The sequence below is a fragment of the Theropithecus gelada genome, chromosome 16 (assembly GCF_003255815.1).
Source record: "Theropithecus gelada isolate Dixy chromosome 16, Tgel_1.0, whole genome shotgun sequence".
NCBI classification, from domain to species: Eukaryota; Metazoa; Chordata; class Mammalia; order Primates; family Cercopithecidae; genus Theropithecus; species Theropithecus gelada.
The window spans coordinates 41978101-42000583 of record NC_037684.1 but is presented as its reverse complement, the minus strand read 5'-3'; the positions used below and the strand labels follow the sequence as shown (position 1 = coordinate 42000583).

Genomic DNA, 22483 nt, shown 5'->3' with positions numbered 1-22483 from the left:
CTGTGAACAAAATATGCATTTGGTTTTTAGTTCTGAGTACAAATTACCACAAACTTAGACACTCAGAGCAACTCCCCATTTGCCTTATAGGTCAGAAGTCTGGGATAATGTTTCAGGCCGTTTTTGTGTTGCTATAAAGAAATATCTGGCCAGGCACGGTGGCTCATGCCTGTAATCCCAGCACTTTGGGTGGCCAAAGCAGGCAGATCACCTGAGGTCAGGAGTTTGAGACAACCCTGGCCAAGATGGTAAAACCCCATCTCTATCAAAAACACAAAATTAGCCAGGCATGGTGGCAGGCACCTGTAATCCCAGCTACTCAGGAGGCTGAGGCAGGAGAATCGCTTGAACTGGGGAGGTGGAGGTAGCAGTGAGCCAGTGAGCCAGGATCGTGTCATTGCACTCCAGCCTCGGCAACAAGAGCAAAACTTTGAAGAAAGATGAAAGAAAGAAGGAAGGAAGGAAGGAAGGAAGGAAGGAAGGAAGGAAGGAAGGAANAGGAAGGAAGGAAGGAAGGAAGGAAGGAAGGAAGGAAGGAAGGAAGGAAGGAAGGAAAGAAAGAAAGAAAGAAAGAAAGAAAGAAAGAAAGAAAGAAAGAAAGAGAAAGAAAGAAAAAGAAAGAAAGAAAGGGAAAGAAAGAAAAAGAAAGAAAGAAAAAAAGAAAAGAAAGAAAGAAAGAAGAAAGAAAGAGAAAGAAAAAGACAGACCTGAAACTGTGTAATTTATTAAAAAAAAAAAAAGATTTAATTAGATCATGGTTCCACAGGCTGTACAGGAAGCATGCTGCTTCTGGTGAGAGCTCAGAAAACTTACTCATGGCAGAAGGTGATACAGAACATGCACACCACGTGGCAAGAGCAGGAGCACAAGAGAGTGAGCAGGGAGGCGCTATATGCCTTTAAACCCCCAGATCTCACATGAACTCTGAGCAAGACCTCACTAATCACCAAGGAGATGGTGCTAAGCCATTCATGAGGAACCCACTCCTATGTTACAGTTAGCTCCCACCAGGCCCCGCCTTCAACACTGGCAACTACATTTCAACATGAGATTCGGAGGGGACAAACATCTGCAACATATCAGATGGTATGACTCATATTCTGCTAGGATCTCACAAGACTAAAACCAAGGCGTTGGTTGGCTACATTCTCACCAGCAGCTCAGGGGTCCTCCTTCAAGCTCATTCTCGTTGTTGGTAGAATTCAGTTCCTTGCCCCCATCTCCTTGCTGGCTTCAGTTGGGAAGCATTCTCAGCTCTTCATGACAGCTCTCTGGTCCTTCCACTTGACCTTCTCCATCTTCAAAGCCAACAATAGTGTGTCAAATCCTTCTGACGCTCTGGATCGTTTGGACTTCTGATAACAGCCAGAAAAAAAACTTTACTTTCAAGGGCTCATGTGATTCAATCAGGCCCACCTTGACAACCTCCCTAAATTCAACTACGTCGTGAACATGGCATAATCATGGAGTGAGAGCTCTTCATAGTCACAGGTTCTGGAAATGAGAGCATGGAATCTTAGAAGCCAATTTTAGAATCCTGCTTACCATAAAATCATATTTTCTTAGAGATATGTGACATGATTTCCCAAAGATTTTCAGTGTTGAGTTACATTCATACAAGGAAAACGCCATGAATGGGGATGGTAATTACCATATTCTCCTCTGCACTGGGCAGTCATGTCTGGGGATATATTACACTTCATTCTGGGTGTCAGAAATAGGAAAGAAATGGTGAAGCAAAATTGCCTTAGTCTGTTTGGGGTGTGATAACCAATACTATAAACTGGGTGACTTGTAAACAACAGAAATGTATTTCTCACAGTTCTGGAGGTTGAGAAGTCCAACACCAGGGTGCTGGCAGATTCCATTTCTTCTAGTGAGGCCTCTCTTGCTGGTACACAGATACTGTCTTCTTGCTATAACCTGACATGGCAGAAGGGGTGAGGGATTTCTGTGGGGTCTCTCTTATGAGGGCATTAATCCCATTTATGAGGGTTGCCCCCTCCCCAGAGGCCCCACCTCCAATACTATCACCTTGGAGGTTAAAATTTCAACATATGAATCTGAAGGAAACAAACATTCAGTTCATTGCAATCACTAAGATCACAAATGGATTCAGATCCCTATGGTATATTTTATTTCCTTCCCCATAGTACATCTATTTTTATTTCGATAGAAAAGTAACTTTTTTTTTTTTTTTAAGTCAGAGTCTCGCTCTGTCGCCCAGGCTGGAGTGCAGTGGCGCCATCACGGCTCGCTGCAACCTCTGCCTCCCAGGTTCAAGTGATTCTCCTGCCTCAGCCTCTCAAGTAGCTAGGATTACAGGTGCGCACCACCATGCTTGGCTAATTTTTGTATTTTTAGTAGAGACGGGGCTTTATCACTGTTGTCCAGGCTGGTCTCAAACTCCTGGCCTCAGGTGATCTGCCTCAGCCTCCCAATGTGGTAATTTTTACAACTCTCCACCAATGAGAAAATTGGACACTCCCGGATCTGCCATGTTTGTTTTGTTTTTCACCCCGCGCCAGACCTGAGTGGTATACTATCACAGTTTGAGAAATAGGGATATATAGGAACTGCAAAACCCTACTCCTATAATCCCACCTACCTCTCCCAATCAGCTTTTCCCTGCCAGAAGACCTCATACTGATTTGCCTTCCCTTCCAATCCGGAGGCCTCCGTCTTCTCATTCAACAGTGCACTTATTCAACCTGCCTCTCTCATCCCAAGATACACTCATTTCTTGCCTACCTCTCATAGTGCTCATGTCGTCCTTAATGCAGGAGTACCCTCCCTGTCCCCTTCAAACCAAACACCCCCGGTTCTTTAGGATCCAGCTGAAGTCTGCCTTCTTCACTGTGGTTGTCCTCAGGCTACTTCATCATAGATTCATCTTTTCCCTTCTCCAAAACGTTAAGGCGTTTCCATCTGAGCCACATGTTTAGCAGTTGATTTATAACAGCCTTGTATTTTGCTCTGGTTATTTCACAGACTTACAACTTGTCTCCCAAATTACAGTCTACATCTCTAAATGGTAGCACCATCATTTTTAATTTTTCTCTTTTTTTCCTGGCAGAAAAGGCTACCCAAGCAGAACAAACAGTAAATGGCTCATTAATTCTTCTTTTCTTTTGTAATCTAACTCAGCTTCCAGCCCCACTGAAAGATCTGCACCCTCTCTTCTTGTTATTCTCACCAATTGCCTTCTCTCCTCTATCTTCTGATTCCTTGGAACATAAAATACTGGGAAATGTAAGATAGAGAGTTTTAATGGGAAAGTGCACAGAGACCCACAGTCTCACCCTGAGATCCCAGATTATATGAGGCCCCTAGTTTTATTCTTAGAAGTCTGCCTTTTTTCCTTCCCAGGATTTGTCCTGGTTTGTAATTAAGTATTTGTGTATGATACTGTATAACTGTGTGTTTTACTCACTAGAGTGTAAGCTCTCTGAGGGTAAGAAAGGACCCCACAGGTGTTTTGCTTCCCATGATATCCTAAGCACAGCTTAAAGCCTAGCCCTCATTAGATGCTTAATACACTTGTGGAATAAATGAAAAGATGAATGAAAACTGCAGACAAGGTATCTTGGTGGGTCTTTGCATTCTTGTTCCTCTAATGAACAACTATCTGGCTCTTTCAGGCGACACAAGATGTACAGAGAGCAGATGAACCTCACCTCCCTGGACCCCCCACTGCAGCTTCGACTCGAGGCCAGTTGGGTCCAGTTCCACCTGGGTATTAACCGCCATGGGCTCTACTCCCGGTCCAGTCCTATTGTCAGCAAACTTCTGCAAGATATGAGGAACTTTCCCACCATCAGTGCTGGTAAAGTTCATGGGATCAGGCAAGGGGGACTGACTTTCTCCCAGAGAGTCTGGGTAACGCATCCCAGGCCAGGCTCCAGAGTGGAACATTAAAGGCTTGACACTGACACCTGAGAGACAGAAAAGGAACATACACATTGATCTTTTTCCCTCTGAAAGAGATCTTATAGCAATAATCTCGTCCTGATGCCATAAGGAGGTATGCTGTTGTTTGGTACACCTAAAGGAAGGTGATCACTACCATTTATTGAGTGCTGCTTTTGAAGCAGGCGACGCATTCTCTTTCACCCAAAGACCTTGTGGCATGGATATTACCACTGCCATTTTATAGATAGGGAAACTGAGACTCAGAAAGGTTGAGTCACTTGGCCAAGGACCTACGGGGTGGAGCTGGGATTCAAACACAGGCCTGCTGATACCAAGTCTGTGCTGTCAAGCACTGAGACAATCAAAATGACACAGCAAATTATTAGCAGAGACAAAAGCAGACTCAGTCTCCCAGCCAGGTATTGCTGGAGTGTCCACTGAAGGGCTAGAAAGCAGGGGTCTGGGACAGAGCAAGGAAGGAGGCTGCAGCCTCCTGGGTTCCAAGAGATCTCCCACAGAGTGGGCAAGGGCCACAGGCTACATCACAGTCTCCCCTCTGGTGATCTGAACCAGAGTCAAGGGACCCCCATGTTGTAGGCTGTCCCAGGAATAAGACTGGAAGTTCTCATTGCCCTTCTCCTCCTTTGCAGATTACAGTCAGGATGAGAAAGCCTTGCTGGGAGCGTGTGACTGCACCCAGAGTAAGTGACCTGGCCCCGCCCCCACCCAGCCTCTTCACCCTCACAGCTGTGCAAACCCCAAAATCCACTCCAGTGGCGACCTTGGGCAAGAGTGGAAGGTGTAACCTCTAAGAACTCAACATTTCTCCCCATCCACCCACAACAAGAAAAGGCACTTAAGAGGAAGGGTTGTGTAGGCCCCACTGGGCAATGCGTGGCCCAGGAAAAGTATCATCAGCATCACTGAGGAGCTCATCAGAAATGCAGGGTCTCACTCTCTTTCTGAATCCGAATCTGAGTTTTCACAAAATCCTCAAGTGATTGGAGTTGCTTTCAAATTCAAGAAGCAATGGTTCCCACTACTGACAAAATATCAGAATCAGCTGGGCGCAGTGGCTCACGCCTGTAATCCCAGCACTTTGGGAGTCCGAGGCAGGTGGATCACTTGATGTCAGGAGTTTGAGACCAGCCTGGCCAACGCAGTGAAAACCCATCTCTACCAAAAATATAAAAAGTTAGACAGGCATGGTGGTGCCCACCTGTAATCCCAGCTACTCGGGAGACTGAGTCAAGAGAATCGCTTGAACCGAGGAGGTGGAGGTTACAGTGAACTGAGATCATGCCACTGCACTCCAGCCTAGGCAACAGAGTGAGACTCCAGCTAAAAAATATATATATATATACACACACACACACACATATATACACATATATATATACACACACACACACATATATACACATATATATATACACACACACACACACGTATGTATTAGAATCACTGGGGGAGCTTTAAAAAGTGCTCATGCCCGGCCTCCACCCCCAGGGGTTTTGATTCGAGTTCAGACGTTGAGGCCCAGGTGATTCTAATATAGCCAGAGTTGAAACTCACAAGGGTAAGTGATTAATGGAATCAAAAAGCTAGGACTGACAGCGGCAGAGCTCCCCTCCAGGAGTGCTGTGACCTGGTTATAGGTGGGTCTGGACCCTAAAACCCTCAGGCCAGTCATCACCAGCCATGAGTGGCCCCGTCCCTTTACTTCAATATGTGGAACACACATCAGAAATGTCTACATGTGACTACATCTGATGAGGCATGTTGAAATGTATTAGTTCATTTTTACACTGCTGTTAAGAAATGCTTGAGACTGGGTAATTTATAAAGGAAGAGGTTTAATTGACTCACAGTTCTGCAGGCTTAACAGGAAGCATGGCTAGGAGGTCTCTGGAAATTTACAATCATGGCAGAAGCGGAAGGGGAAGCAAGGCACATCTCACATGGTGGCAGGAGAGAGAAGACGCAAATGGGGAAGAGCCCCTTATAAAACCATGAGATCGCATGAGAACTCACTATCATAAGAACGGCATAGGGGAAACTGTCCCATGATCTGGTCACCTCTCACCACATCCCTCCCTCAACAATTTGAGATGAGATTTGAGACAAGGGGATTACAATTTGAGATGAGATTTGGGTAGGGACACAAAGCCTAACCATATCACTAAGGTTTGAAAATAAAGGTGTGCCCCAGGCTTCCTTTTTCTTCAGTTAAGCACCTGCCATTGACCATTTTATAAAACACAAGGTGAGTGAGATATTGTCCTGACCCTCCAGGACCAGGGACAGGGTAAGGCAAGTGAGGTGCCCAGAATGCAACATTTAAGGAAGTAGTACTCCTTGCACCTAAGAAGCACTCACTTGCCAAGCTCTGGTCCCAGCCCAGGTGTACAGTCTTAAGTAGAAAGAGGCATAAACCAACTAGTCTAATATAACAGAAGGCATAAGTCGAATCTACAAAGATGTAGTTGAAACACAAAGAGGAAAGGGTTCATTCTTAGGAAAACATTCTTTGGGGTTTTCAGTAAATGTCTTCACTGTATTTGTTGCTCTTTTCCCATGGTCAGCAGAAAATGTACCTTTTTTTTTTTTTCTTTTCAAAATGGGGGTCTCACTATGTTGCCCAGGCTGGTCTCCAACTCCTGGGCTCAAGTGATCCTCCTGCCTCCACCTCCCAAAGTAAAAAGTACTGTCTTGAGCCCCTGGGCACCGTCACTATGACCTGACACCATGGCGTTTACCCTGCAGGTTATGGAGAGCACATCCTAGTCTTTAGGGTCTCATTACATAAGAGGAAAGAGAAGTCAGCGGGGCTTATTGAAGGACCAGAGTCACAAGCCTGGGCTGAGGCCCAGAAGCATGGTTAACTCACTCGTCTGCCTTTCACAGTTGTGAAACCCAGTGGGGTCCACCTCAAGCTGGTGCTGAGGTTCTCGGATTTCGGGAAGGCCATGTTCAAACCCATGAGGTAAGTGACTGCCTTCCTCCTTTCCACACCCGGTTGGGGTGGCCCTGGGAAGATTTGGATCAAAAACTAATAAAAGTGACCTAAAGTCTTTCTGCCAGTTATTCAGAGATTCTCTAATCTGCACAAGCACAGAACTGTTTGGGGTGATCATAATAATCATCATCATTGAAAATACTAAGAGCTTGTCCTTATCAGGCCCTTACTAGCATCTATGCCACACAATGACCTAAGTTGTGTCCTGGGATCATGGGCAAGTTGATGAGCCAGATACTCTTATAATGTCCACTTTACAGATAAAGATACTGAGGCTGAAAAAGACTATCTCATCCCAATCTTGCAGCTGCAAACAGTGGACCTGGGATTCAAACCCAGGCATCTGGATTGCTAAGTTCACACTCCACCACTTTAATGGATCCCTACTTTTTTCCAAGGATAGCTTTTGACATCAAAAAGTTTTTCAGACCTGTATACAACAACACTTGTTTCGACTGAAAACCTAGACGATCAAGAAAGACTACTAGGAAGTCAATTCCATGTTTTCATTAATTTATATTTTATTCATAACAACAGTAACTACATGCCTTGAAAATTTTGTAAAACATATAGATGGGTGATATAATATATATTTTAGTCCTTAAACATAGCTTGGTGTGAGTTTGGGTTTCTGGCCCCCAAAGGATCTGCAACCCCCAGGTTGGGGTCTCCTAGAGTTGGGCCCCAGTGCCTTAGCCCAGGGGAATGTTCCTCCTTGAGATGATGAGACGACCTGCAGAAAAGAAAATCGCCCCAAGAGGGACCCCGTTACCCAAGTGATGCTTTCCTCCAGAATGTGCTTCTTCCAGTGGAATGCAATTAGACTGGCAGATTCCAAACCCTCAGCCATTCAAGTGGAGGCCCATTGAATGCCCCAGTAGATGGTTCTTAGGGCAGGGCCTACTTGAATAAGCACTGAATAAAGAGTTTTAGTCCCAACTGCTTTCACAAAAGCACCTCCTTAAAGAAGGGGTTGGAGTGGATCAGCTGCATGTTAGATTCACTTGAGGAGCCTTTAAAAATCCTTATGCCTGAGTCCCACCCTCAGGGAGTCCAGTGGACACCCCTGCCCAAGGCCCAGGCAACCTTGAGAACCACCGCTGTATAAAGAGTTCCTCCGCTGGGCACAATGGCTCACACCTGTAATCCCAGCACTTTGGGAGGCCAAGGCAGGTGGATCACCTGAGGTCAGGAGTTTGAGACCAGCCTGGCCAACATGGCGAAACCCCATCCCTACCAAAAATACAAAAATTATCCAGGCGTGGTGGTGCGTGCATGTAGTCCCAGCTACTCGAGAGGCTGAGGCAGGAGAATGTCTTAGCCCAGGAGGAGGAGGTTGCGGTGAGCTAAGATCGCACCACTGTACTCCAGCCTGGGCAACAGAAGGAGACTCTATCTCAAAAAAAAAACAAGAAACAGTTCCCCCATTTTTCCTATGTGAAAGATCCAAAATCCTAGTTGTTAGATCAACTTAAAACTTTCCAGAAATGTACATGAAACAATTGAATGTCTGCTTATATTTATATTCATTTTAAAATCCCGTCATATAAAACAGTATATAGATTTAGAAATACCGCTTTTTTTTCTCCCACTATAGATTTTACCTGTCAAAAATTTTGGGCATTGGTTTCATCATCACTTAGAGTCAAGTTTGGGGTGAATGTTAAATCAATATTAAATTATTTCCCCGCTCCCCTCCCCCATCACTACCAACAACCTATTGTAACCAGTTACACCAGGCAGTAAAACCAGCACAAAGTCAAGTCATTCCAGGTTAATGTATCTGTCCCAAACAAAATTAAGTGATTAACTATGACAGGATTTGAATATAGAGACTCCTTTCCAAGGGACAGTTTCAGGAGAGACCTCAGCTTGTATACAGGCATATAGAGTACTAAAATACGTAAATAAATACTTTGCGTTCCTTTGAAATGAGAGCTATAACAGCGAATACACATGGCAATTAGCAGAGGTTCCACAAGTAGACATGTGACTCTTTGGCACAATGCTCAGCTGAACACAAGAGCCACCAGTGAGGTTCTGGTTGTTACAGAGTTTAAATTATTGTTACAGTTAGTCCAGCACATATAATATATACTCAAAAGACAGCACCAGTTAGAGAGAGGCAACCTAAGGAACACTGATAGAGAAACAGGAGATGTTAATGAGAAGCATAAAAGTAATGATAAATCTTCAAATGCACCACAAATCACCAGGGCCATAGATTCTGTTCTCCGAGCAAAATTTTTATGTGGCACAATAGGATGTCTCTGATTTCTTTTTTTTTTTCCTTTTTTTTTCTGAGATGGAGTTTCACTCTTGTCGCCCAGCCTGGAGTGCAGTCGCACCATCTCAGCTCACTGCAACCTCGGCCTCCTGGGTTCAAGCAATTCTCCTGCCTCAGCCTCCGGAGTAGCTGGGATTATAGGTGTGTACCACCACACCCGGCTAATTTTGTACTTTTAGTAGAGATAGGGTTTCACCATGTTGGCCAGGCTGGTCTTCAACTGTAGTGTTTCCTTTGCAGGAAAGTAAAATAACATAACTCAGAGCCTAAAACTTCTTCTCTGCCTGGTCAGTTAAAACAAATACAGGCATGTGCAGTCAGGAGTTCGAGACCAGCCTGGCTAACATGGTGAAACCCCGTTTCTACTAAAAATACAAAATAATTAGCCAGGCATGGTGGCAGATGCCTGTAATCCCAGCTACTCAAGAGGCTGAGGCAGAAGAATGGCTTGAACCCGGGAGGCGGAAGTTGCAGTGAGCCAAGATTGCGCCACTACCCTCCAACCTGGGCAATAAGAGCAAAACTCCGTCTCAAAGAACAACAACAAAAAAATACAAGCATAGCTCGCTGTATCTGCATTTCACTTTATCGTGCTTTGCAGATATTGTTTTTTACAAATTGAAGGCTTGCGGCAACCCTGCATCAAGCAAGTCTATCGGTGCCATTTTCCCAACAGCATGTGCCCATGTCGTGTCTCTGTGTCACATTTGGTAATTCTCACAATATTTCAAACTGTTTTTTTTTTTTTTTTTGAGACAGAGTCTCAATCTGTTGCCCAGGCTGGAGTGCAATGGTTCAATCTCAGCTCACTGCAGCCTCTGTCTCCTGGGTTCAAGTGATTCTCTTGCCTCAGCCTTCCAAATAACTGGGACTACAGGCACCGGCCACCACACCTGGCTAATTTTTGCATTTTTAGTAGAGATGGGGTTTCACCGTGTTGGCCAGGCTGGTCTTAAACTCCTGACCTCAGGTGATCCACCCGCCTCAGCCTCCCAAAGTGCTGGGATTATAGGCATGTGCCACCATGCCTAGCTAATTTTTTCTATTTTTAGTAGAGATGGGGTTTCACTGTGTTGGCCAGGCTGGTCTCGAACTCCTGGCCTCAAGTGATTGCCCACCTTGGCCTTCCAAAGTGCTAGGATTACAGGTGTGAGCCACTGCGCCTGGCCTAAATGGGTATTCTGACTGCTCCAACAACTGGCTATTCCCCCAATCTCTCTCCCTGTCCTCAGGCCTCCCTATTCCCTAAGACGCACAATATTGAAATTAGGCCAGTTAGTAACCCAACATGGGCCTCTAAGTGTTCACATGAAAGGAGTGTCACATCTCTCACTTTAAATGGAAAGCAAGAAATGATTCAGGCAGCTAGTGAGGAAGGCATGTTGAAAGCCGATAAGCTGATAGCTGAAAGCTTTTTGTGCCAGTTAGGCAAGTTGTGAATGCAAAGGAAAAGTTATCGAAGGAAAATGAAAGCGCTGCTCCACTGAACACACGAATGATAAGAAAGCAAAACAACCTCATTGCTGATATGGAGCAAGTTTAAGTTATCTGGGTAGAAGATTAAACCAGCCACAGCATTCCCTTAAACCAAAGCTTAATCCAGTGCAGGGTTCTAACTCTCTTCAATGAAGGCTGAGACAGGTGAGAAAGCTGCAGAAGAAAAGTTGGAAGATAGCAGAGGTTGGTTCATGAGGCTTAAGGAAAAAAGCCATCTCCATAAATAAAAGTGCAAGGTGAAGCAGTAAGTGCTGATGCAGGAGCTGCAGCAAGTTATCCAGAAGATCTAGCTAAGATCATTGATGAACGTAGCTACACTAACAATAGATTTTCAGTGTAGATGAAACAGCCTTCTATTACAAGAAAATACCATCTAGGACTTTCCCCATAGCTAGAGAAGAAAAGTCAATGCCTGGCTTCAAAGATAAAAAGGACAGGCTGACTCTCTTGTTAGGTGATAATGTTGCTAGGGACTTATGTTGAAGCCAATACTCAATTACCATTCAAAAAATCCTCAGGCCCTCAAGAATGATGCTGACTTTACTCTGCCTGTGCTCTATAAATGAAGCAAGAAAGCCTGGATGACCACACATCTGTTAACAGCATGGTTTGCTGAATATTTTAAGCCCACTGTTGAGACCTTACTGCTCAAGGGGGGGAAAAACAGATTCCTTTCAAAATATTACTGCTCATTGGTAATGCACCCAGTCACTCAAGAGCTCTGCTAGAGATGTCCAAGGAGATTAATGTTGTTTTCATGCCTGCTAACACAACATCCATTCTGCAGCCCCCAGATCAAGCAGTCATTCTAACTTTCAAGTCTTACACTTTAAGAAATACATTTCACAAGGCTATAGCTGCCACAGTTAGTGATTCCTCTGATGAACCTGGACTAGGTCATTTGAAAACCTTCTGGAAAGGAATCACCATTCTAGATGCCATTAAGAAAATTCATGATGATGCGTGGAAGGAGGTAGAAATATCAACATTAACAGGAGTTTAAAAGAAGATTGATCTCAACCCTCATGGATGACTTTGAGGGGTTCAAGACTTCAGTGGAGAAGGTAACTGCAGATGTGGAAATAAAAGAGAACTAGAATTAGAAGTGGAGCCTGAAAATGTGACTGAATTGTTGCAATTGCATGATCAAACTTGAACAGATAAGAAGTTGCTTCTTTTTTTGTTTTGTTTTGTTTTTGAGACAGAGTCTCACGCTGTTTCTCAGGCTGTAATGCAGTGGCACGATCTTGGCTCACTGCAACCTCTGCCTCCCGGGTTCAAACAATTTTCCTGCCTCAACCTCCTGAGTACAGGCATGCACCACCATGCCTGGCTAATTCTTTTGTATTTTTAGTAGAGACGGGATTTCACCATATTAGCCAGGATGGTCTCAATCTCCTGACCTTGTGATCCGTCCACCTCAGCCTCCCAAAGTGCTTGGATTACAAGCGTAAGCCACCATGCCCTACCAATAAGGAGTGGCTTCTTATGGATAAGCAAAGAAATTGGTTTCTTGAGATAGAATCTACTTCGGGTGAAGACTCTGTGAACATTGTTGAAATGGCCACTGCTGAGACCACCTCGGTTGGGGAGACCCTAACCCAGCGGCACTAGAGGAATTAAAGACACACACACAGAAATATAGAGGTGTGAAGTGGGAAATCAAGGGTCTCACAGCCTTCAGAGCTGAAAGCCCTGAACAGAGATTTACCCACATATTTATTAACAGCAAGCCAGTCATTAGCATTGTTTCTATAGATATTAGATTAACTAAAAGTATCCTTTATTGGAAATGAAGGGATGGGCTGAAATAAAGGGATGGGTTGGGCTAGTTATCTGCAGCAGGAGCATGTCCTTAAGGCACAGATAGCTCATGCTATTGTTTGTGGTTTAAGAATGCCTTTAAGCGGTTTTCCGCACTGAGTGGGCCAGGTGTTCCTTGCCCTCCTTCCGGTAAACCCACAACCTTCCAGCGTGGGTGTTACAGCCATCAAGAACATGTCACAGTGCTGCAGAGATTTTGTTTATGGCCAGTTTGGGGGCCAGTTTATGGCCAGATTTTGGGGGGCCTGTTCCCCCAAAATTTTAAAGCCACAGAGGATTTAAAGCCACAGAGGATTTAAAATATTAGGCAAACTTAGTTGATAAAGGAGCTGCAGGGTTTGAGAGGACTGACTTCAATTTTGACAGAAGTTCTACTGTGGGTAAAATGCTATCAAACATCATTGCGTGCTACAGATAAATCTTTTGTGAATCGATGCAGCAAACTTCATTGTTGTCTTATTTTTAAAAGTTGTCACAGCCTCACCAACCTTCAGCAACCACCACCCCAGTCAGCAAAAAGATTTTGACTTGCTGAAGGCTCAGATGAGTCTTAACATTTTTTAGCAATAAAAACATTTTTTAGCATTTTTCCATTAAGATGTATACATTTTTCAGACATAATGCTATTGCATATTTAAGACTCCAGTATAATAAAAACATAACTTTTATATGCATTGGGTGGGAAACCAAAAAATGTGCATCAATGACTTTATTACCATAGTTGCCTCATTGCGGTGGTCTAGAAGCAAACCTGCAATAACTCTGAGGTGTGTCTCTACAAAAATTGTTCAAATTAACCAGCTTTTTCCCCAAATGTAACACAAAACCCTCCAACATTCAGTGATAGAACCAACTTCACCTATTTTTTATACCACAACACAGTGTAATCTACATTTTTATAAAATTCAGTCCAAAATCTAAAATAATATCATTTTAAAATGTATTTCTTGAAAAATTATGTGGTTTTTATTTTTCTGTAAGTAATTTAAGGTGAACACCATGTTTTTCCTGATTAAAGAGAGAATGTAGAACATTATCTTTGGAAAATACACATTAGGAACATAAAAATTTATATTTTTAAAATGTAATGTATACAATATAATGTGCAATGAGATGTGCATTTGTGCTTCTCAAAGTAGGAGAAGCATTGATATAAAGTGAAAACAACCTTCAAATTTAAAATCACTTCTATCTTATGTCATACGAAAATGAGAAAATGTTTTAGAAGACCCTAAAGGGTGTCTAAGAGATGATATGTTCCTATAGGTGGGACTCAGAAATTAAAACAAGACTGGGAGGACGGATTGTCCTTGCTAGCCTGGACATCCAGTGACGATGATGAGAAGCTGGTCAGGCCTGAGCACGGAGGGCTGTACTGTAACTGTGGCTGTACCTTTTAAAATAGAATCTCTACTTTTGGCAGCACCTCACTGTGGTTTCCAGGACTCACTTGTGTTTTTTGGCAAAATGCACATCACGGTTTGAATTGCCAGTGTTTCTTATTTATAGCTTTCTGCAACGTTACGTTTATTTACATTTAAATTGCTTTGCAGTCATTTTAACAGCCCCACACAGTGGATTATAAAATTATTCAAAGATCGTCATTCTTCCATGTTTATTAGCATCAAGGCAAAGTCAGCCTAGAGGCCAGAACTCACACCACGATGCCCTTAATGATTAGGAAACACTTTCCTGAATGTACACACCCAGCAGGTCCCACCATTCTCAGGCAGCCTGGCGCTTTTCAGGAATTCATTAGAGATTCAATGTATATAAATCAATATCCTCTGCACCAGCCGCCCTCAGCCCTCATGATCCAGCTGTGTTTCTCTGAGAGGATGATGGCCCACATATTTCCCCCACATCCCCCTAAGACCCAGAACTTTTCTGTTCTTCAACCCCAGCGTACTAAATTGCATTTCTGGGCCACTTTTCCATTACCAATTCCTGGCTCATACTCCCACCTTTCTTCATCCTTGGACATCTGGGTCCATACTGCCTCTGGTTCTGCTAACCATTCGTCTCTCTTCTGTTTATACCTGCAGAAGAATGTCTATTTCTTCCCTCTCAACTGCTGGGTTTTGAAAATAATCAGCCACTGTCACCAAAGCTTCTTAAGCAGGAAACTTGGTATTGCTGGTGCCTGCAGGACATCATCTTGCAAGAAGCCTGTCTCCTCCCACTTTGCATGTCTTCTCCTGGCCAAGCTGTGCCATTGCCTGTGTGTACATGAAAAGCATAAAAGTCTGTTTTCCTTTCTCACTGGTCATGCTCATCAGCTCTCTTCTCAGGCTCCAAGCTGAAGTCTGAGTCCAGGGCGTGATTCCTTCCTTCCTTCCAGACAGCAGCGAGATGAGGAGACGCCCGTGGACTTCTTCTACTTCATTGACTTTCAGAGACACAATGCTGAGATCGCAGCTTTCCATCTGGACAGGTAGGGTCTGGCCCCATGGAGGCCTATGAGGACCAATCCTCTGGGAGGGGTGACTAGACAGACCCTCAGGTGGGAACTCCCTGGCATTTCTTCCTTCTGGCTTTTTATCTTCTTCGTGCCTCATCGTGGTGTCTTTGAACCCAAAATGTCCCATGCAACCCCCAGATTGAAAAATACAAGGCCTTCTAATGAATGTAATGAACATTCATTAAAGAATGATTTACAATGAAAAGAACAATTTATAAAGAACACGTTTCCCGCCATGCTGCTTGGGACAGTTGCTCTAGTTTTCTGATCTGAGAGCGAGGAGAATGCACCCACTGTTATTTATCCAAGAAGTCTCACTGTTTTATCAGGTGAAAGCACATTTCTAAACATTCCAGTTCCTCTATTTGCTCAGTCATTGCTACCCAAAGTGTGGTCTGTAGCGTCATGGGCACTTCCAAGAAGCTTTTCAGAAATAAGGAACGTCAGCCCCACCCTAGAGCCACTCAGTCAGAGCCTGTATTTGAACAAGATTGCCAGGTGACTCACAGGAACACTGAAATATGAGAAGCACTGACCAAGAACACAGATGGGATGGTGGCAAGGTTTTCCCAGGAGGCTTGATAGAATAAGGATTCATTTTCTACTCCATCTCCACTCCTTTAGACCTAGGTTTAAAGGCCAGAGACCCATCTCACTGGCCACCCTCTTGGGTACACCAACCAATTCCTAATGTGCACTGGCCGGGGGACAAAACCCCTCCTCCTCACTCCCCGATCATCGCTCAGATGGAACTCAGCTTCCTCTCTTGCAGGATTCTGGACTTCCGACGGGTGCCGCCAACAGTGGGGAGGCTAGTGAATGTCACCAAGGAAATCCTAGAGGTCACCAAGAATGAAATCCTGCAGAGTGTTTTCTTTGTCTCTCCAGGTAGAGTACTGGCCCGAGTGATATTCCGGGTCTGAGTACATGGTAAGCCAGAGTGTCCACCCCTCCATTCATCAGTGGCCTGACACCCTGCTGCCAGCACTATCCATTACTGGGATGGGCATATGAAGTTGTAAGACACTCCCACCGTCGTCTGCCTGACCATAACACAAGATGAACTGTGGATGGGAAAGGCTGTGTGTGAGATGCTCCCTAGTCTGTGTGGGCACTGACCCTACAATGCTGGCCTCCCGGAACCAGAGGTTATCCACCCAGGGTAATAAAGAGTGTTCTACTCACAAGGATAGAATGCAGTGAGCTTGAGACATTTGAAAGCAGGTACCCAGGAGGTTCAGCTCAGTAGCATTCACACCCTCACTTCTGGAAAAGTCAGTGTTTCCTTCTTCTGTCTCTTCCCAAGTTGTGAGTTCAGGATTTCCCTTCCCTCCCAGTGGATTTGCTAGGGCAGGAAGATGTCATGCCTCCAGAGCCCTCCTCTTACTCCTTCTCCTCTCTCCTCCCCATCCTCCAGCCAGCAACGTGTGCTTCTTTGCCAAGTGTCCATACATGTGCAAGACGGAGTATGCTGTCTGTGGCAACCCACACCTGCTGGAGGGTTCTCTCTCTGCCTTCCTGCCGTCCCTCAACCTGGCCCCCCGGCTGTCTGTGCCCAACCCCTGGATCCGCTCCTACACACTGGCAGGAAAAGAGGAGTGAGTTGGTCCCCAAGCCACACAGCCCAGTCCTTGACAGTAGCCACAGATCCTGTACCAGGGACTTGTCGCTAGCTTGGCTTTTGAATCTGAAAAGCTGCCTCAATACTCCTTTGCCCCATTTCATATTGATCCTGGGATCAGCACACCTGGATCTGTTATCTCCCTTTAGTTCATTTATTCAGTTCTAAAGAACCTTCCATGTACCCAACACTAAGTGCTATGGGATACAGAAATGGAAGACTCAGACTCTCTCCTTAGGAAGCTCCTTGGTCTGGTGGGGAGGACAGACACATAGCCAGATCACGAAAACACAGCACAGCACTTGCTATAACCAGAGTACACACGAGAATCCCATGGGAGGGACACCTGGATCCCCTGAGCAAGCCCTGGGAGGCCAAGGACCTCATGCCGTATCCCCAGGACCTAGCAGCCTCCCTGGCATGCAGCAGCTACTCCACACTAGCTGAGGGAATCGATCCATCAATCAAGCCATCATGATATGTAGTGGGAAGAGAAGTAACCAGGCAGAATTTCTGGAGGACATGACAGATCCTGAGGGACTCTGTGAAGGCTGAGAAGAGCCCTCGGATGAAAATGGGCATCGGAGCATTGTAGGCAGAAAACCATGTGTGAGAGAGAAAGGGCAGGAACAGCCCATGGAGTGCTGAGTGGTGCAGAGCCCTGGAGGGCCAGGGTCCAAGAGGCTTGGTGAGAGGGACTGTGGAGGAAGGGACGAGGAGGCCGGTGAGGGTCACTGCCCCCTCCTTTCCTGCCTGCCCCGACATCTCCCCTCTGGCATGCAGTGTCCCAGCCATGGCCTTAGTGTCCACCAGAGTGAAAGGACCCAGAACCTTCTCACCGTAGGGAATATGCATGTCCTTGCCCAGGGTCTTTCTGAATGTGAGAAGCGGCCACCGGCCCAGCGCAGGATCAGGGAGGCAGGGGTTGGAGGGCGGGGGAGGTTTGGGGAGACCCCCCAACACCCTGCCATCTTGGCTTTTCCAGCCCCAGGACTTCTTCTCCCCCTCAGGTGGGAGGTCAATGCCCTTTACTGTGACACAGTGAAACAGATCTACCCGTACAACAGCAGCCAGCGGCTCCTCAATGTCATCGACATGGCCATCTTCGACTTCCTGATAGGTAGGTCCCCACACGCAGGCCCCCAGCGGAAGTGGGCTCTGCTGTGTGGCAGGGGTTCCCTGTGACCTTGTGCACAAACTTACAACCTGGCTCATGAGGACTGAGTATCTGCACCTCCCACAGCCTCAGAAGTGGCGGAGGTCCCAGAGGACAGAAGGTAACAGGCTCGCCTCTCTTCAAAGAACTGGAAGAAGCTGAAGGGGTCGTCACTCTTAAGGCAGGGCCTGAGTGGGCATCAGATTGGAAGTTGTATGTTCACTTCACCAAGTGAGGGGACACCAGGTAGGAAAGGAAGAAAGTACACAACAAGCATGTAACAGGGAGGGCCTCAGGCGAGGCCACGGACACCCAAGACTAGTAATTCCACCTTCCAGGCCCACAGGGACTTCTAGGGAGAGGAGACACATGAAGGTGGCCATCACATAGGAGCTTAGGTCCGAAGCAAGTCAGACAGCCAGCTCATCATCGTGCCTTTCAGAAGTTTAGCTGTGTCTGTTTACTATACCCAGGCTCAGCTGAGGATCTCTGGGCTGAGGAAAGCCAGTATCAATACGTACACAAGGTGCAAAGGTGACTTTCTGCACATTCAAATCCCTGGCCAAAGGCTGGGGTAGGGGGCAGGGGCAGGGGCAGGGATGAAAGCCTTAGACTTGAAACCAGTCCATTTAGGGTTTGCTCATTTCGCTTCCTTCTCTCTCCTGCGGCTGCTTCACTGACGGCCCTGGGGAAATGATAGTGTGAGGCCCAGCTTGTTCACACCCCTGCCCCTCAAGTGACGACAGGCCTCCATTCCCTGGAGAGAACTCAGGTCAGGAGCACCTGAGCCCCTGGCTTGCTGGTCCCGGTTCTGAGTCCTCCCCTCCTTCACAGGAAATATGGACCGGCACCATTATGAGATGTTCACCAAGTTCGGGGATGATGGGTTCCTTATTCACCTGGACAACGCCAGAGGGTAAGTGTCCCCATGTGTGTTCAACACTCCCCTCTCCCAGATGTGCTGCTCTGTGCAGCCAGCTGCTCGGGGGAAACAGATGCCCTACAAATGAGGGCCTCCACCACCACGTGCCTTATCTCCTTCTAGCCCTGCTTCTTCCATTTCCTTCTTTCTCTTTACCTTTGCAAGTACCACTTGATTCGCCTTCAGCCTGAGAGCACTCGTGTGCCCTCTAGTGAAATAGGGTGAGGTTTTCGAGAGCAAGGTGCATCCTCAGTGGCTGGCCCTCTGCAGCTAGTGAATGAAGGATTGTTTAGCTCTAATATCTCTGTACAGAGGCTTTTGTGATCTGACTGCGGAGAGGGGCTGGAGAGGCAGCTGCCATGATCCCTGGCATTTTACCCCAATCTCTGATTCACAAAATACTGAGAAGAGAGAGGAAGCCTCGGGAATGCGAAGGATGCTGCCAGCCACCCATGAAAGCCTGTTTCTCCTCCTAGGTTCGGACGACACTCCCATGATGAAATCTCCATCCTCTCGCCTCTCTCCCAGTGCTGCATGTAAGTTTTCCTGCAGCAGATAATATGGGCAAGGAATAGCTGTGACCCTTCATGCTGCTTGCAGCCGAGGGCTGAAGGGCTTCATCAGTTTTCACTGGTCTAGGACATAAGTGGGTAGTGACATGAACTGCCTTATTTCTTACACATTTGTGCACTGCATGACATCTCAGCCAGTGACAGACTGCATATATGATGCTGGTCTCATAAGATTATATTAATAATATGGCATGTTTACTGCATTTTACAGTTTTACTATCTTTTCTGTTTATATACACAGCTATTCACCACTGTGTTGTAAAGGTTTGTAGCCTACAAGCAATATCATATAGCCTAAGAGTGCAGGAGGCTGCACTATCTAGGTCTGTGTGACTGAGTACACTCTATGATGTTCACACCATGACAAAACCTTCGCTTAAGGAAACATTTCTCAGAACATATCCCCATCACTAAGCGATTCACGACTGTACTACAACTATCAAAATTTCCCCCACATTTGTCTTTTTCATCCTTCCACATAGGATGAATTAGGATTTAATCCTTTAAACCTTTCAACTGCCAACTTTAATCGGCGACCCACTCAGATCATCACCTATTTTTGCAGTCTGCTGGGTTTTGATATTACTAATCAGACCTCTGCTTTGCCCGGCATTCATATCAGCTCATAAATATCACTACCTGATCACCATCTAAGCAAAACCCTGAGTAAAGTCCTGTAAACCTGTGCAGACTGGAAGAAGGCACGAAGGCCCTTGCTTGGCCACCATTTCTCTAGAAAATGTCTAACTTATTCCCATTCTTCTCCGGTGTTTCAGCCAGGCTTGTAAAATTGACTACCTGCTCAGCTGCAGTATCCAGAGCTAATTATAAATATGATATTCACACCTAGCAAAAACATCTCATTTGTTTCCAGCTGAAAAATCTGGAGCAGAGCATGCGTATTCTTCATCTACGTCTTAGGTTAAACATGCTTCCCTCTGGCCTCCCTTCCCCGCCTCCTGAGCAGGACTGGATGAGCAGTACCTGTTTATGACAGAAGTCAATTAAGCTGCTTACGCATCAGAGTCCAAGTCAGATTCCCACATAGAAGAAACTGAAATCCTAAAGATGGGTCCCACCACATTTTCATCTGTGATTTCAAAATCTGACACACACAAAGTTAGCAAGAAACAATTTAAAGGCTGGCAGTACTGAGGGCTTTTGAGATGGCAAATAGCTCATCATTTCACCTACTAGAGACTTCTCCCATTAGCTTTAAATCTCCTTGAAATATCTAAGTGTCACTTTGGTTTTGATTCCCTTAGCATTGTCAGAGAAAATGCATATAGCCCGGCATCACCGTTATTAGAGCACAAATGGCTATGCAGGCTCTTGAGCAAACGGCAATTGGGCAAAGGACTGCAAGATACTGGATTTTGCCTTCCATTTATTTGCTTTTTTACCTGGTTTCCATTAAAATGTGCCTGAGAAGACACGGGGAGAGGCGCCAAGAGTATCAGCTACAACAGCTATTTGTGGGGAAAGAAGTTAAGTTCAGGCAAGTTATTTTCTTTACATTTGCTTATTTGGTTCCTATAACTTTGTCTTTTCAGGATAAAAAAGAAAACACTTTTGCACCTGCAACTGCTGGCCCAACCCGACTACAGACTCAGCGATGTGATGCGAGAATCACTGCTAGAAGACCAGCTCAGCCCTGTCCTCACTGAACCCCACCTCCTTGCCTTAGATCGAAGGCTCCAAACCATCCTAAGGACAGTGGAGGGGTGCATAGTGGCCCATGGAGAGCAGAGTGTCATAGCCGACGGCCCAGTGGAACAATCGGCCCCAGACTCTGGGCGGGCTAACTTGACAAGCTAAGGGCTGGAAGAGTCCAGTTTCAGAAAATACACCTGGAGCCAGAGCAGCAGACTCGAGTGCAGACCCTGCTTCTTCACCTCCACCTGTTAATGCTAGAGGTCAAGTCAGCTAGGAAGGAAGCGGGATATTTTCTCAAACAGCAAGTGGGGTCCACAGAACTTGATCTTTACTCCGGTGCACTGCTTCTGTTGTGCATTGCCTTGCTCCGTTTTTCCCAAAAAGCACTGGCTTCATCAAGGCCACAGACGATCTCCTGAGTGCACTGGGAAATCTGGGTAGGGGTGAGGCTTGGCAGCTTTGATCCCAGGAGAGTACTAACGGTAACAAGTCAAATAAAAAGACATCAAGTGGAGACCTGACTGTTCTCAGGATCCTTCTTCTATCTACAAGTCAAAGATAACTCCCGGTCCAGACAAAACACCTGGCCTATCACAAGCTGACTTTTTAAAAATCTGCACTTTGGGCCAAGGCAGGCAATAGTAACTCTCAGACAGGTTCAAATTAGACCTCACACTTTTGACTCACATTCTAGTCACCGGCCCCATCTGAATAAGTAATCCCTACAGCCCAGTAATAGAGTAATCTTCTTAGAAGATTATTACAAGTGACAAAAATAAAATAGGGATTTGCTCACAATATCAGAAAAGGAGTGTTCCAATCTGAAGAGCATTACAATTGAAATAACATCAAATATGTCAACCTTACCGGCCAGTAACAAAATAAATAATTACAATGAAGGAAAAAAAAGGAAAGTCCTCCAAGGTCAGGATGGCATGGTAATAGGCCTAGCAGGGACACAAACCTGGAATAAGACAGGAAAGAGCCAAGGCTGACCACAGCCCACCAACCACAATCTTCTTCCCTAAGACCCCAGGACTGTCCCTGGCCCATCCTCAAAAGGAGAAAGGGGCTATGTGGAAAGGAGAGGCCCTCTAGATGCTCCTCCCTGTGGCGGCTCACTCAAAAAAGACTAAGTCAGGTTTTTTATTGAAGCCTCCCTTAAAAGTAAGTGTAGTAGGGATTCCTTGTCTCCTCTACCTTCTCCCTACTGACTTGTTGATATCTGAAACTCTTTTTAATAGGAGGCTTTGTTGCTTATTCCATAACTAATGACCAAAAACACAAAGGACAGGAAGGTCTTCATTCCAGGGAGTCACTAGTCAGTCAACAAGTAAAAATGCCCGATTTCACCAAATCAACATTTCCAGTAAAGGCCAGAGGTTCAAACACTGTAAGCATGACAGGAGTAGAATGGAGCTGTCACTAAAGAGAGTACAAGGTCAAGAACCAGAAATGCCTCCAAGCTTTCTGCAGTGTGAGCAAACACAGCCTTGACAAGACAAATAACACTTCTGACCCCTTGGTACTCCCACATTACTAGTATGCTGCCCCTG

At 45.6% G+C, this 22483-nt stretch overlaps 1 protein-coding gene across 2 annotated transcripts in view; it reads left to right on the top strand.

The window, feature by feature from the left end:
* The window catches only part of FAM20A (FAM20A, golgi associated secretory pathway pseudokinase), a 61399-nt gene extending 39669 nt beyond the window's left edge, over positions 1 to 21730 (top strand). For both annotated transcript variants that reach the window (XM_025362109.1, XM_025362110.1), the window contains 10 exons: positions 3642 to 3826; positions 4563 to 4613; positions 6820 to 6898; positions 14881 to 14973; positions 15773 to 15888; positions 16418 to 16598; positions 17632 to 17741; positions 18612 to 18693; positions 19176 to 19235; positions 20825 to 21730. In XM_025362109.1, the coding sequence (XP_025217894.1) occupies positions 3642 to 3826; positions 4563 to 4613; positions 6820 to 6898; positions 14881 to 14973; positions 15773 to 15888; positions 16418 to 16598; positions 17632 to 17741; positions 18612 to 18693; positions 19176 to 19235; positions 20825 to 21089 (1222 nt within the window). In that variant the 3' untranslated portion in view covers positions 21090 to 21730. The remainder of the gene's footprint in view (positions 1 to 3641; positions 3827 to 4562; positions 4614 to 6819; positions 6899 to 14880; positions 14974 to 15772; positions 15889 to 16417; positions 16599 to 17631; positions 17742 to 18611; positions 18694 to 19175; positions 19236 to 20824) is intronic.
* Positions 21731 to 22483: the final 753 nt, after the last annotated feature.